Consider the following 17,143-nt stretch of genomic DNA (forward strand, 5'->3'; position numbering starts at 1 on the left):
TCTTTGGCTATGTCTTGGGCTACTCAAATATTTTACGTTTTTGATACTAAATTAACATCTGAAGTATAATTTTTTATTGTTTTTATATTTTTCAATAAATTTATTTTGTTTGTACAAAATAAAAAAATAATTTTTAACGATACAATAGTCTTTGTTAGGCTTAACATCGACGAAAATTCAATGCGAAGCGACACGCAACGGATAAAAATTTCAACATCGGACACGTTAAACTATTTTTTCGTATATAAATCGGTTATCCGAAATATCAGTTATACGAACAACCCCAGTCCCCAATTGATTCGGAAAATTGATGCTCTACTGTATATATATATATATTTCTTTTTACTAGAAGCAGAGCTAATGTGCACAAAGAAGATCACAGTGGATACTCTTCATTGATTGCAGATGATACTGATGAAATGGTATTAATGCTGCAAGCCATTGTTGTTTTGAGTTTGACAGTATGCATTACTAGATAAGTACAAATAACTAGTTTTTGAACATCCATCTTAAGCCTGAACAAAAATCTTTTCATGTGCAAAATCACATGAAGAGATTTTTGTCCAGTCAGGAATCAAACAGTACTAACAAGGTGAAAGTTGTTCAGCAATGGTTTACATCCTTTCTGGAAGAATTCTTCAACTGTGGCACAGTGTACGTGTACATGTTCATTTCAAAATATGACAAATATTTAAATTATTATGGTGATTACATACAGAAATATCTGTTATGTTTGTATTGTTGGTTTAAATAATTTTCCAAAATTTGTAATACTTACTTTCTAGATACTCTTTGTATATTTTTTCTTCAACACTCCAATTCATCATGTTTTCATTTAACTATTTTTCTCCTTTAGCTTGTTTACAGTTGTACAGAATTTTTGTATTATCAAGAACAAGTGCAGTAAAAATTCTGCTAACTGGCTAATAATAGTTAATTTGTATTTATGCAACAAACACAGCTTATTCTTAAGGTTAAGGTTAACTTATTCTACAGAATAATAACTCCTGTAACTAGTCCAAGAGTTTTAAATACTTTTGAATTTTCTAGATGTGAAAAAGAAAGTAAGCTATTCCAAATTATGACAATGTTTTTACTTGCAACAATAGTTTCTATTAGAAAGAATATGTTTTACCAACATTTCGGAAAAAAATATTTCACTTCTAATAATTTTAAAAAATGATAATATGCATTTTCTCTCATTTCTATTAATCATTGTAAAATTAGTAAAAAATAATATAACCAGTAACAAAAAAAAATAATTTATAGAATCTGCTTCTCATCTAAATTCTGTTTTAAAATGAGTATGTATTTTTATGATGTAAACAGCAACAGTGTTTTTGCACTTATTAAATTCTTGAACAACAACTATAAATTGAAAAATTAATAAAAATAATCATTTTTTTTTCTTTTTGTCTATGTAAAATATTTACTGAACAGATACATCAATGTAAAAAAGATAGTGTAACATGAGCAATCAGCTTATTAGATAAACAAATAGCAAGACAAATGTTACTTGTATGCCATCTATACTGATAATTTTTCTGTAATTAACATTTGTCTTGCTATTTGTTTGTCAGTCTAATAAGCTGATTGCTTATGTTACATTGATACTATTTTTACATTGATCTAAGTTTTTGGAATGAATTTTGTAGACAAAAACATAAAGTACAAAATTTCACATTTATGAATATGGAAGTGTATTAAAGTTATAATTTAATTCTTGCTAATTCCTAAATTAAAGTTGATTGGATTCCATAGTTTATAAATATTGTTACTGTACAATGTTGAATTAATTTGTAATATTATCATTTAAATTGTTTAGTTTTTGAAGATAAAGCCTATGAAGGAGATATGAAGATTCTTCAAGTTATTGAAGCTTACTGTACAAGTGCAAAAACAAGATATACTGTGAATTCAGGTAAATTTATGTAATTATTTTTTGAATTATATAATATTTTAAAATTAATTAATTTTTTTTTAAATTCATTTTAATTGCAATTATGTAGAGAGCAATAATTACAAAAAAGATTTTATTAACAAATGAATAACACTAAGAATCACTTTCAATTGTTTTTAATGTATTAAACTTACATATTACTAAGTAAAATAATAATTTTAGAATATTGTTCAATATCATAAAAAGTTATATTTTTTAATTTGATATATTTTGTTACAGGATTTTCAACGTATGTCAATAGACAGAAATACATAAAAATTTGTAATATACAGAAATTTTGAAAAGAAACAAAAACTTATATTGAAAAACACTTAAGAAATAAAAGAAATTTCACAATGATGATATACTATGACAGCTTTAATTACTGACAAAAGAATACATCATAACAGACCAGACATCACATGCGTTATGTTGTTGATGTTTGGTACAATTATGTCTATAATATATCTGTGAGAATGGATAATGTATTTATTATTCCAATAGTCCTTTCTCATACAGGCATCATACAACAAACATCACTTCACAGAAAGCTTCTATACTAACACACATATTAGAAACAGTTTAATTAATAAAACTGTTTCTACTGGAAACAGATATTAAGTCACACCTTCAAAATTAAAGTTCCAGCTCATGACATAGATACATACTAAATAATAGCTTTTCTGTAGGTATGCCTTGATCCTGGTTTGGTGTAGCACTAGGCATATAGGATATATTAATTATAATGATTGTTGTTAGAGTATATTATTATTATTTAAAATATATAATGAAATTCTAATAATAGTGCTATATAGGTAAAACAATATTAAGTGCAATATACAGGAAGTAGATAAAAACATTGCATCTGTTATTAGCTAAATACAAGTGTACAAGAGTATACAGAATTAGTAGAATGCCATCAAATAGCCCACTACCAAGTTAAATGTTCTCCTAAACCCCCTATTCATTGATCCAAATTCTATCTTGACTTCTATGAAAGCTATAAAGCTGTAATTTAAAGTGTGTTGCCAACTTTCATAGGAGCAAAAGATGGGATTTGGCTCCATGAGAAAAAGGATCAGGATGCATGTGATTATATCATTATATGGCCCGCTACCAATAACCTATACTCTTGTATTTAGCTAATACATCACATAAGCAACATAAAGCCTAATGCAATGTTTTTGTCTATATCATGTATATAATTGTATAATATATAAATAATTTTTAATTACTTAAAGTAATGTTATAGTATTAAAAATTAATGTAATGGATGTAAAATTTAGTGAAACTAATGCAGAAAATAAACATTAATTTTCTGCATTTTTGCAGAAAATTAATGTTTTTTTTTTTTGAAATTTTTTGTAATTTTATAAGTTTCTTTTAAATAAATAAGTAGTGGACATGACTATTGTCTAGCTATGACAATTGTCAAATTAATAAATGAATCTAATATTAAGTTTAAAAAATTCTGTAATAACAACTTTTCAATAGCTATCATGCAAATTAAGAATATTGCAGAAAATATTTTGGAAATTATATTTTACATAATTTGATATTATTAATTTCAATAATTTTCTGATTTAATCCACTGAACGTTTTAAGATGTCTCTATACATTTTTATGTATTATACGAGGTCTGTTCAAAAAATACGCGGACTGACATCATAAAACAAAATGTACTTTATGTAGACGTTACATGTCTGGGTCTCCTTCAAAGTACTCTCCTTCCCAATGCACACACTTATCCCAATGGTGTTTCCACTTGTTGAAACAGTCCTGGCACACTTTTGTAATGTCCTTCAGCACCTTTGTTGCATTTGCCATAATCTTGGGAATTGTCTCAAATCTTCTTTCTTTCAAGGGTATTTTGAGTTTGGGGAACAAGAAAAAGTCACAAGGAGCAAGGTCAGGTGTGTAGGGGATAGGGAAGAACAGTGGTAGAGTGTTTGGCCAAAAACTCACAAGTCATGAGAGCCAAATGGGCTGGAGCATTGTTGTGATGGAGAAACCAGCCACCACTCCTTCACATTTCTGGCCTTTTGCAACGAATGGCATCCCTCAGACGTTTCAAAACTTAAATGTAGTAAGTCTGGTTCACTGTGGAGCCTTGGGAGAGGTAATTGTGGTGAACAACACCCTTAGCATCAAAGAAAACTGTCAGCATCACCTTGACATTGGATTGAACTTTGCGAGCTTTTTTGAATCTGGGGGACGTTTCACCCACCCACTGGGACGATTAGACCTTCAATTCAATGTCATAACCATAAACCCATGATTCATCACCTCTTTAACAGCAAGTCGTTGCTCCATCAGGCCATTCATTCTGAAATCCGACAAACAAAAAATTTGCACTTCACTAAAAACCACATAACTATTCAACAAATAAAGATATCTGTTATTGGGAAACGGCTTTATTACCAGATGATCTGTACAAACCTGGCAACACCAAGCTGATTCCCCTGGAACCAACTGGAGCCGCGCAATTCAAACAGTTCGCATATTTTTTGAACAGACCTCGTAGTACAGTTAGTAATAAGAAAATGCAACTGGTTATTTTTTTATTTCAGAATCCAAAATGTAATGATTAAAGGATAATTATGATATTTAGTATATATATAATGTCTTTATTTGACAAAACAGCAGTTTATTTGAAAAATGCAGTATGAAAATATCTGTTCCAGAGAGTTGGAATTAAATCACAATATGAATACAATCTGTTCTAAAAAGGATATGTAATAAACTTTTCTGTAAAATATCAAAGTTACAATTACATTATTAATTATATTATTTAACTTTATTTTTCTGTAATTATTAGAAAATGAAAATTTATTTGGTTATTTAATATATAGTAATCTTTTAGTTCAATATATTGCATTTTATATAATAATAAATACATGAAATATTTGTATTTACATCAAAACAAATTATTAATTTATTATAAGTATATCAAATGAAAATATTAACAAATGATTATTTTCATGTTAAACTTTGTTTCTCTTGGAAAAAGTTAAAAAGATGATTATTCAACTTGTAATATAAAAAAAAAAAGATTTTTTCTAAAACTTGTAATTAAATAGATTTAACTTCTAAAGCAGTGTTTATTGTAACTTTTATTACACAATAAATATATAATCATCTATTGAAGTCTGCAGACTCCTGTATACATAATTTAATAAATTTTAAAATATTTCTGACTATTAATTTTAATAATTCTAAATTTTCTTGGAAAACTAGCAGTAAAGTAGAGTTCACCTCTGTTTGGAAGCACAAGCTACCAGAGGATTGCTTCCAAGTAGAGGTGAACTTTAATAAATAACTTTGTCCTTCTTATTCTGTAGGAACGACAAAATGTAAAAAAGTGTGCTTTTTTAGTGTTTTTTCTGCTTGTTACTATAAAATCTACAAAAAAGGAATTTTCTTTTTTGTAAGTTCTTTCCTTGAATGTTGTCCTAAGTTAGATTGGAATGAGATTATTTTTATAGTTGGGAAAATGTAAAATGAGTTATAAGAAAGTGTTTACTGCTATTCTTCCCAGATATCTGATGAAAGGTTAGGTTAGGCTAGATAAATGAAAATTGATTAATATACTATTAAAAGGTTCACTACAAGAAAGTATAGTTTTCTTTTAAGTATTTAAACTCAGCATGCTAATATTTAATGTAATTAAAAAATCTGAAGATGAACCAGAAAGGCTTGAAAGTTTTTACAATTTGAGTTTGGATTCAAAATTTTCCATATATTATTGGAGATTTTGTTCTTTCTGTTTTAGATATTTGTAATGTACAGTACATTAATGTGTAATAATAATATAACATGTTTAGTTTGATTTAATTACTATAATTGTGTATGTGGTTTTTTTTGCTTTTTAAGAACATTTGAAATGTCAATTATTTGAGAATAGAAACTAAACATATTTCAAAAATATTTGTATTGTTTTAAATCTGTATTGATTATGCTTCTAAAATAATAGCCTTTATGTTTAGTTTAGAAATTATAAAATAAAAATTGTAATACTTAAAAGTTACTTTATATAAAATTGCTCTCTAGTTTTATTTATGTATTATTTTAACATCCTTATATGTGAACTTTGATTTGCTGTTTAGAAAAAATGAATAAGTTTTTTTAATAGATTTTTTTTGTCATAACTTTTTTGTTACATTTTCAGTTTTTCTGTGATAATGAATTTTGGCTAATTAGTGACGTATATATGATAAATTAATTAGAACAGACATTAAACTCTTTTCTTTCATGTAACAAAATAAATGATTTTAGTGTGTTGAAAATAATGAACAATAGTATGATTCAATATAAGCTTCTGATCTGTATTATCAATTAATTTGCACTAAATAATTACAAACGTCATTGGCTTTTCTGCTATAATTACAGATTCACACACACTTTTTTGATTTTTTATTCAATCAACGCAAAATTTTCTGAGTGCATTTCAGCCTGTGCAAAAGCCCTCCTCAGACGGGTAACTTATGTATACATTCAACATTATGGTGTTATAAATAAACATCTATAAAACACCATAATGTTGAATATATATACAAGTTACCCAGCTGAGGAGGACTTTTGAACAGGCTGAAATGCACTCAGAAAATTTTGCGTTGATTGAATAAAAAATCAAAAAAGTGTGTGTGAATCTGTAATTATAACAGAAAAGCATTTTAACATTTTTCAAATAGTATTTTAATTTATTCTATAGTGAATGCTTATTTATATTAAAGCATACATTAAAATTACTATATTATTTATTTGGTAATGTGGACTACTATTTCATATCTAATAGTAAAAGATTGCTGAAAACATTATATTATTTCTGTATATTAAATATACAGAAAATTTTCATTAATATAAAAATAGATAAAATGTATTTTGTGAGAAATATTATTTTATTCTCATTCTAGAAAATAAATTCTTGTTGATATTTCATTCTGTAATGAAAAAAAAAAAAAAAGAAAAAGTTAAATCACACTAAAACAAAGTATTTGATTATACTCATTCTAAATTAATCTTTCCAATTCATTTTACATAGATTGAGAAAAAAATTTTTTCTTACAAAACTGACTGAGTTTAAAACCTTTTTTTATTTAGGATTAATTTATTATACTGATTTTATTAATTTAGTAAATAATTTTCACTGTGTGATCTCTTGATCTCTCTCTCTCTCTTTATTCCATGCTCCTTATGATTGGATGACCAGTGGATATTCGCCACTTGATGGCATTACAAGGTCGGGGACGGGGGTCTGCAGACCCTGATTATGATGATTATACCTATGCAAAATCCCGTTCAGCTACTTGGTGTTGTGGAAGCTTTGCTCTAAAAACAATGAAAAAGTTTTTATAGAAAAATGTATATATTTAAAAAAATTTATTATTATAAAGCTTTATGAAAAATATTTTTTGAATAATTTTTCAGGATAAATAAGAAATGCTATATTTTGAAAAAATTTTAAAACTTTTTGATGAATTTCTAATTAAGCATTTATTTAAACATTGTATAATTAAGAAATCAGCATCAAATTAATCAAGAAATAGCTTGTTTTACATTTTTAAATATTATATATACATATATCAAAAGCCGATTGTGAATTACGTGTAATTACCTATACAAGTAATTTTATGTTGATATATGCCTTTATAAGTGTACATATTGTATGTAATTAGATATTATTTATTAACTTCATAAAATCAAAATTATTTTCTTCTGTCAATTCATTTTTGTAGTAAATTTCCTTAATGTATATTTTATTCAATGTAAAAGATTTCTTTACACTTGTTTTATTTCAAGTGTTATTTATTAAATTATTTCTGTAATAAATGTTGGTTTTGTTTACATTAATTTTGTTACATTTGTAATGTATCTTTGTTTGTTTTATAGAATAGAGTTTCATAGAAATTTTTTCAAAATTAAAAATTTATTTGTGGAAATAAAATCAATGTATTGCTGATTCAACAGCTTCTATTAAAATTTTTATTTAGATTTAATTATACAGATGTTTATTTATGATTTACTAGTGTTTTTGTATCTCAGGAAAAATGTAAAAGCATTTAAAATGTCATTAAAATACTCTATATAGAAAAAAAGTTTATTAAGTTTTTATTTGTGATATAGCAAACAGTTTAGATTTAACAAGATTTAAATTAAAAAAAAAAAATAGAGAAAGTTTGTTATGTTCAGTTTTTAGATTATATCATTAATAAAATAGACAAATGATGTTTGTGAATAGTTTATAAATCTGTAGTTCAATTTTCAATGCACTTTCTATTAATTCTATAATAATTTAATTATTATATTTCACAAAAACTGGTTAATAAATTTAATTTTCTATACATCTTTATCCAATAAAAGATATAAAATCAAAAAAATTATCAATCTTTCTGCTAGTAAATGTTGCAATTACATTCAGCTTCTTCTGTTGTTATAAGCAAAGTTTTAATTATAATTTCAACTCCAAGTATGTTCTGAATTTTGCATGATATTTTATTTTTTTATTCTATTATTCTTGCTTATGCAGTTTAATCTGCTTTAATTTTTTTATTATTATTCTGTTCTTTATTTTAGAGATAATAATCATGTTCTTTCAATCAGAATACTGTTATCAAAATATTAAATATAATGGATTACTTACAGTACTATAGCATGGTATATTTCATATTATATGCTGTAATTTTTTCACTTTCAAAAATTGAATCTTCAAAATAGAACACTAATGAGAAGGTGAGCTAAATATTAAGAAAAAATATCTAAAATTACTGAAATTTAATTCTAATTGTTGTTCATATTTTATGGATTACAAATTTACAAAAAGTTTATTCTATAAACATCTAGAAATTATATTTATAACCCTTTGCGTTGTTGGAAGAATTTACTTCAGGGAAAAGAAAATAATTAATAAATTTATATATTGGTATGAATCCATCAAATATTTGTATTTCCTAGATTCATATTGACAGTTGGAGTTAATTTATCAAGCCACTGATGAATAAAAATTATTCCTCAGTGGTCTGATGTATTAAATAATTTAAAACTATATTTACATGCAAATTATATTGTCAAATTTTATAAATGGAAAAAAATTAACTGCCATGTGACAAATTTTACTAACATTGATGGTTTTAATCTATCAATATTTGCCAATTGAACTAATTAAACCTGAGAATTGATGATGTAATAATTGCTAAATGATGAATTTGAAATATTTATAAGTACTTGTTTATTATTATACTTACATAACATTTGATGATTATAAAATGCAAATGAATTTTGATATAGTTAATTTAAAATTCATATAGCTTTTTTTATTTTAAAAAGTCCAGATAATTTAAGAAAGTAAATTTACAATATTAATTGTAATACTGTGCAATATAAATTACAACTATTCTTACATATTATAAATTATACATTATCTATACTAACATTATTATAAATTTTGTCTTGGAATAATAATTAAATTACTTTCAAAAGCTAAAACTCTACAATATTTTCATTTTGATTTATATAATTGTAACTGTTATAAAATAAATCAAATTATATTACAAAAAACATTTTTACTGTTTCTTTAAATATTCTTTTAACAAATAAGATAAAATTAATGATGAAATGTAAATGAAGTACAGTACATTGAAATATATTATTTTGTAATTTTTAATATTCTTAGAGTTTTTAGTTCAGTTTAACTTACAAAGTTTTAACTTAAGTTTTCTGTAACAATTAATATATTATCTTCCATAATAATTAATTGTTTTCAATTACCTTTTGTATACAAGATTATATAAGAAAGGACCTGGTTAAATAATTTTTTAATTGGGAAAATGCTTCATAAAAACATTATTTGCTTAAAACTATTTTTATTACATCATTGTTTAATAACATTTTACTTATTTTTTCTACATATAAATTTGTATTACAGTATATTTTTATTTTTAATATTGCATTATTTAAAATTAATTTAATTAAAATTATTATAAAAGTTATTTATAATTGGACGGATCATCACTAATCTATCTTGTAATTTGATTTATAACCAAAAAAACCTCAATAAAGTTATTCAAATGATTTAAAAAAATACTATAAGTTAAACATTATTTTATTTTTTAATAATCGCAAGTTGGTATTTTTTCTAAACGATGTAACTCTTTAAAAATTAAAGAATGGTGTAAGCTTGAATTTTATAAGTATAATAGAAGCCATAAATTCTGATAATTAGCAATAACTGGAAAAGAAAAACTGAATNAAATGTCGAAGCAAATTGCACACGAAATGCAACACGACATCGTGTCGAACGTCACAAACCATTTCTTAATTTCTAATTTTAAATTCCAACTTCACATTAACTTTGAATTAAATATTGTTCAATTAAAAAACACTTTCATATTAATTAAAATATTTATAATAATGTAATAAAATTAAATGAAATGAAAATGAATAACATTACTTTGAGAGTAAAAAATTCATCAGTTCCTTCTTTTCTAGCTAAACACTGAACAATACTTCTGACTGGAGAGCTACCAAGTCTTGCACCTATTAAATTTTAAATGATAATTTTTAATATTTAAATACTTTCATAAGAAAAGAAAACTCTCAAGCAAAAACTGTTTCAAGTGAAAGCTTTTCACAAACTGAATTTATCACATCTTAAATGTAAAATTTTACAAAAAGCAATTGTTCTTTATTGGGCTGCAATTTGAAAAAATTTTAGACCTATAAATTCCCACCGTCATCCGTCCGTCCGTCTTTCCTTAATCTCGAGAACGGAGTTAGATAAACGGAAGACGAGACCAGATATGGAAAATTTAGGGGCAGGAGGCCCCAATTAACTATATACAAACTTCCAATGCAAACCGGAAGTCGTGTTATTTCAATTCAAAAATTTCCCCCAAAAGACGTTAGATAGATGACAGGCACGACTCTAAAATATGACGTACAGGGGCAAGCCACTACTAATTTCAGGTGGAAAGCATATATTTTAAATTAAATATACTATACTAAGATATCATTAAAAATTGCAGCCCGGCATTGTGACAGTGTCACAATAAATAATTGCTTGTTTCCAAAAATAATAATTAGAAATGTGAAATGTAACACATCTAATTTTTCAGAGATCAAACATGTTGATTAATAAAGAATTTTTTAAAGGGAATATTTTTTCTTGTTGGAGAGATTAAATGGAATTAAATTATATCCTTTTTGTAATTTCTGAACAGAATTATCATTATTGATTAACAGACAAATACCCCAAAAAAGGAAGGTCAATATTGTCATACTGCAGTTCGTTAGTTTGCTAAAATCTGTTAAAACCGTTTAATCACTAAGTTTTATTAATATATTGATTGCTTGAGCTCTTAAAATCAATATATTGATCCTTTGTAATGACTATTCAATGGTCTTCATAATTTTCAAGTTGAAACATCAGATTTTTTTGTATAGATACTAATTTATGAATTTATATTATTGAATAATTTTTCAAATAATATTACATTAAATAATTCTAGAAAAATTGATTACAAAAATATAAATCTNTCTGACTATTAATTTTAATAATTCTAAATTTTCTTGGAAAACTAGCAGTAAAGTAGAGTTCACCTCTGTTTGGAAGCACAAGCTACCAGAGGATTGCTTCCAAGTAGAGGTGAACTTTAATAAATAACTTTGTCCTTCTTATTCTGTAGGAACGACAAAATGTAAAAAAGTGTGCTTTTTTAGTGTTTTTTCTGCTTGTTACTATAAAATCTACAAAAAAGGAATTTTCTTTTTTGTAAGTTCTTTCCTTGAATGTTGTCCTAAGTTAGATTGGAATGAGATTATTTTTATAGTTGGGAAAATGTAAAATGAGTTATAAGAAAGTGTTTACTGCTATTCTTCCCAGATATCTGATGAAAGGTTAGGTTAGGCTAGATAAATGAAAATTGATTAATATACTATTAAAAGGTTCACTACAAGAAAGTATAGTTTTCTTTTAAGTATTTAAACTCAGCATGCTAATATTTAATGTAATTAAAAAATCTGAAGATGAACCAGAAAGGCTTGAAAGTTTTTACAATTTGAGTTTGGATTCAAAATTTTCCATATATTATTGGAGATTTTGTTCTTTCTGTTTTAGATATTTGTAATGTACAGTACATTAATGTGTAATAATAATATAACATGTTTAGTTTGATTTAATTACTATAATTGTGTATGTGGTTTTTTTTGCTTTTTAAGAACATTTGAAATGTCAATTATTTGAGAATAGAAACTAAACATATTTCAAAAATATTTGTATTGTTTTAAATCTGTATTGATTATGCTTCTAAAATAATAGCCTTTATGTTTAGTTTAGAAATTATAAAATAAAAATTGTAATACTTAAAAGTTACTTTATATAAAATTGCTCTCTAGTTTTATTTATGTATTATTTTAACATCCTTATATGTGAACTTTGATTTGCTGTTTAGAAAAAATGAATAAGTTTTTTTAATATTTATTTTAATTTTTAAAGAAACACTATTTCAGAAATATTAGCATTATTAGTTTCTATTTGTTGTAAAATTTTATAATTTTATGCTAATGAGATATGCATTTTGTATAAAATCAAAAATCTTTAATGCAAAGAATTAATTTAAAAGTAACATATTTATTCTATTTTTGTTTTGTAAGTGAAATATAATACAATTTAGAAACAAAACATTTTAAATGCTTGATTGTTTAATATTTAATTTTAACTATTATAAACAACAGGAATAGGTCAAATGCAAAGTGATAGATAGTTTATTTAATGTAATTTTTGTTGATACAATGGTCAAATATTATGTTTTGATTATTTTTTGTTTCATTATCTTGTAAACTCTATCCATGATCAGAATAATTCACATTACTTTGAAAAGTATGTATGTAATTTAATTATATTCAGAATGTATTTAAAAACTTTTAAAACATTGTTAGAAAGTATAAGACAATTATGATTGTGCGTAGAAAATAAGAAAAATGAAGGATATCCTTTAAAACATCTTTTTATATGTCACAGGATTACTGTAATAATGTACAGTACATTATAGTTTTAATCTTTAATTAAGCAAGAAGAAATTTTAAATAAAACAAAAAGATTAGATTCAAAAGATTTTGAAAGGAAATTAAAATTATTGTTTTATAAAATAAAAACCTATTAATTACTTATAAAAGTAGAAAAATTTTAAAAATTTTTATTTGTTTTTCTCTGATCTAAAAGTGAAAACAACTTGCAAATTATTTTACATACTAAATATTTATCTAACATTTATGCTAAATGTAGATATTGGATATATTTTTGACAATATTAACTTGTGATTAATTTAAATCAAAAATGTCTTTGGATATGTAAATTTATTATAATAGATATTAAATAATATGTATTTTGGTGTAAAAAATATTCATATAACTAAAAAAATAGTAATTACAAATATCTCCTAAATTTAATTTATTTTATAAATAAATTAACTCAGCAAGAAATTGAGTAAATGTAATTATTTAGATTTATTCTATATATATCTTAAGACTCATTAAAAAATAAGAATTTATAAAAATAGTTGAACCATTATCATCATTTTTTAAAATTATATATAAGGTGTTACATTAACTTATAAATATTTTTATTTNTATGAAGGTAGAAAATCATAGTGACCTGCTATTAATTGATAATGTACAGTACTTTGCCATAGACAATCAGTCTGAACAATGTGGAAATACAATTCTTTCCAGCAAATTGCACAAGAATTCTCAACCACTTGACACTGTCATAAAACAATGAGATTTTGATTTGCTGTTTAGAAAAAATTAATAAGTTTTTTTAATAGATTTTTTTTGTCATAACTTTTTTGTTACATTTTCAGTTTTTCTGTGATAATGAATTTTGGCTAATTAGTGACGTATATATGATAAATTAATTAGAACAGACATTAAACTCTTTTCTTTCATGTAACAAAATAAATGATTTTAGTGTGTTGAAAATAATGAACAATAGTATGATTCAATATAAGCTTCTGATCTGTATTATCAATTAATTTGCACTAAATAATTACAAACGTCATTGGCTTTTCTGCTATAATTACAGATTCACACACACTTTTTTGATTTTTTATTCAATCAACGCAAAATTTTCTGAGTGCATTTCAGCCTGTGCAAAAGCCCTCCTCAGACGGGTAACTTATGTATACATTCAACATTATGGTGTTATAAATAAACATCTATAAAACACCATAATGTTGAATATATATACAAGTTACCCAGCTGAGGAGGACTTTTGAACAGGCTGAAATGCACTCAGAAAATTTTGCGTTGATTGAATAAAAAATCAAAAAAGTGTGTGTGAATCTGTAATTATAACAGAAAAGCATTTTAACATTTTTCAAATAGTATTTTAATTTATTCTATAGTGAATGCTTATTTATATTAAAGCATACATTAAAATTACTATATTATTTATTTGGTAATGTGGACTACTATTTCATATCTAATAGTAAAAGATTGCTGAAAACATTATATTATTTCTGTATATTAAATATACAGAAAATTTTCATTAATATAAAAATAGATAAAATGTATTTTGTGAGAAATATTATTTTATTCTCATTCTAGAAAATAAATTCTTGTTGATATTTCATTCTGTAATGAAAAAAAAAAAAAAAGAAAAAGTTAAATCACACTAAAACAAAGTATTTGATTATACTCATTCTAAATTAATCTTTCCAATTCATTTTACATAGATTGAGAAAAAAATTTTTTCTTACAAAACTGACTGAGTTTAAAACCTTTTTTTATTTAGGATTAATTTATTATACTGATTTTATTAATTTAGTAAATAATTTTCACTGTGTGATCTCTTGATCTCTCTCTCTCTCTTTATTCCATGCTCCTTATGATTGGATGACCAGTGGATATTCGCCACTTGATGGCATTACAAGGTCGGGGACGGGGGTCTGCAGACCCTGATTATGATGATTATACCTATGCAAAATCCCGTTCAGCTACTTGGTGTTGTGGAAGCTTTGCTCTAAAAACAATGAAAAAGTTTTTATAGAAAAATGTATTGCTTTGTTTAAAAGCAGTCGTAGCCGAGATGTAAAAAGTTTTTATAGAAAAATCCCGCGAGGAGGCGAGAAGAAAAAAAGCAGGGGGCACTAGTTGTTTTTTACAAGACGAAGTAGAAAGATGGCTGCCAACTCATTGTACATAGTTAATTGTTATAATTAAAGTTGGTTCAGTAGATTTTACCATTGCCTTTGACTTATTTGAAACAATTGTACACTTCATAAGCACGAGTCGTACAAGAATTGGCGCAGTTGACAACATTAGCTGATGTGCTGCTACCAACCACGTCTACAAGAAACGAGCCAAAACAAGTAAGGCGCACAGACGAAGGTAGGAAGTCTTGAAGTTTAAGATTGAAGTTAAAAGTGTAAAATTTTAGTCGTAACCGAATCAAAGTTATAGAAAAGCTTAAGAGCTAACTCTAGGAAGCAATAGCTTAAAGATTTAGCGTCGATATTAGAAAAAAGTAAAGAATTTAAGTTGACAATCGTGATTCGGTTAGAAGCTAATATGTCTACAGTTGAAGAAAATAAACATGATTTAGAAGAAAGGACCATTGAATATTTGAAAGAGGAATTGGAGAAAAGGCAATTATAACGAGTTGGTAAAAAATCTGAACTAATAGAACGACTAACTAGCGCAATGTTAAGTGAAAAAGAGAATGTTAGCGAAACTAGCAAGGCAAAAGAAAAACAAGTCTTTAACGAATCTCCTTCCGAAGATCAAGCTGTAAATCCATATCCTATGAATATGATGCAAACGCTAATGGAAAAAGTAATATTATTAATAGATAACCAGCAACAGGCAGTGTGAAACTTAAAAAAACAGTTATTGAAGTCCAAACTGTACCTGATTTGACGAGTTCTCTTCCTGAATTTGGTGGTACTACTACAGAGAGTGCTGACGAATGGTTGAATTATATTGAATTGACTCGAAATCAACAGAGACTAGCTGAGACCCAAGTTCTTCCGCTAGCCATCAGCAAACTGAGAGGAGCAGCGAAAAACTGGCATAAAGCAATTGGTTACCAGCTTAACAATTGGACTGAATGGAAGACAAGCTTAAAAAGCGAATTTGGTAAAAGACTGACGTTGAGAATGTGGTGTGACAGAGTGAAAGAAAGAGAACAAAGACAAGATGAGAGTCTCACAGATTATTTCTATGCTAAGCTGTGTTTGTTGCGTACTAACTGTCCTGTAAATGTTACTGAAGCTGACGAAATTGATTATTTGCTGGATGGAATAAAAAATAAACAACACACAGTTACTATTGCTACTCATGATGTGCACAATATTGCAGAACTACAGCGTATAGCACGCAAGATAGATGAGCAAGAGACTGAGGCCAGGATGCATATGAAGACTCAAGTTCAACAACCTCATAAGTTCTCAAATAATACGAATGCTCGATTAAAGGATCCGGCTATTGCAGTTGATTTTATTAAACATACAGACGAGAAGTCGATAAGAAGAGACCCCAAGTGGAATGCTCAGATGCCTTTACAAATGACCCGATGTTACAAATGTCAACAGTTAGGACATCTAGCCAAGACATGTCCAAATGAAAATATTGCACAGACCAATGAATATAAAGCTGAAAGAGGAGGCTCAAAAGAGATTAAAGACAGCAAGAAACAGAAACAAAAGAACAATGCTTTAAACATCAATGCTAACGCTTCTAAAGTTCATAGCCCATATATTAATGTTGAAGTGTCAATGATAGGAAAGATAAGAGCCCTTGTTGATACAGGTTCATGTCGTACAATAATTCGTCGGGATCAGTTACCTGATGGTATAAGGATGTTAGATGACGACACCACTGAATTTACTGGTATTGGCATGACAAAGGTGAAACCAATTGGATTTGTTGATCTACCTATTCGGTTGCAAGGCCAAGTCACCACAGTGAAAACAGCCGTGTTCGAGAACAACCCAGTTCCTTTGACTTTAGGAATAGATTGGATTGGCCAAGCAGGAGTGAAAGTGATATTGAAGAAAGATAAATGTGAAATAGTCACAAGAGATGGTGATGTGATTCCAGCACAACCTCCCATTGAAGAAGCAATACAAGAATCATGCTTGTTACTTCCTAGTGCTGTAGCAATACATACAACGGAGAGTAAGACTACGTTTGAAGACCAATGGAACTATC

The 17,143-nt window shown here is 26.3% G+C and overlaps 1 protein-coding gene across 1 annotated transcript in view; it reads left to right on the plus strand.

Moving 5' to 3' along the window:
* LOC111639641 (rho guanine nucleotide exchange factor 7-like) overlaps window positions 1-17,143 on the plus strand; it is a 53,597-nt gene that overhangs the window by 29,764 nt on the left and 6,690 nt on the right. The window contains exon 12 of the mRNA XM_023385541.1: window positions 1,826-1,921. Coding sequence (XP_023241309.1) covers window positions 1,826-1,921 — 96 coding nt within the window. The remainder of the gene's footprint in view (window positions 1-1,825; window positions 1,922-17,143) is intronic.

The sequence above is a fragment of the Centruroides sculpturatus genome, unplaced genomic scaffold (genome assembly GCF_000671375.1).
Source record: "Centruroides sculpturatus isolate CEXI.00-Female unplaced genomic scaffold, Cexi_2.0 scaffold1179, whole genome shotgun sequence".
Lineage (NCBI taxonomy): Eukaryota > Metazoa > Arthropoda > Arachnida > Scorpiones > Buthidae > Centruroides > Centruroides sculpturatus.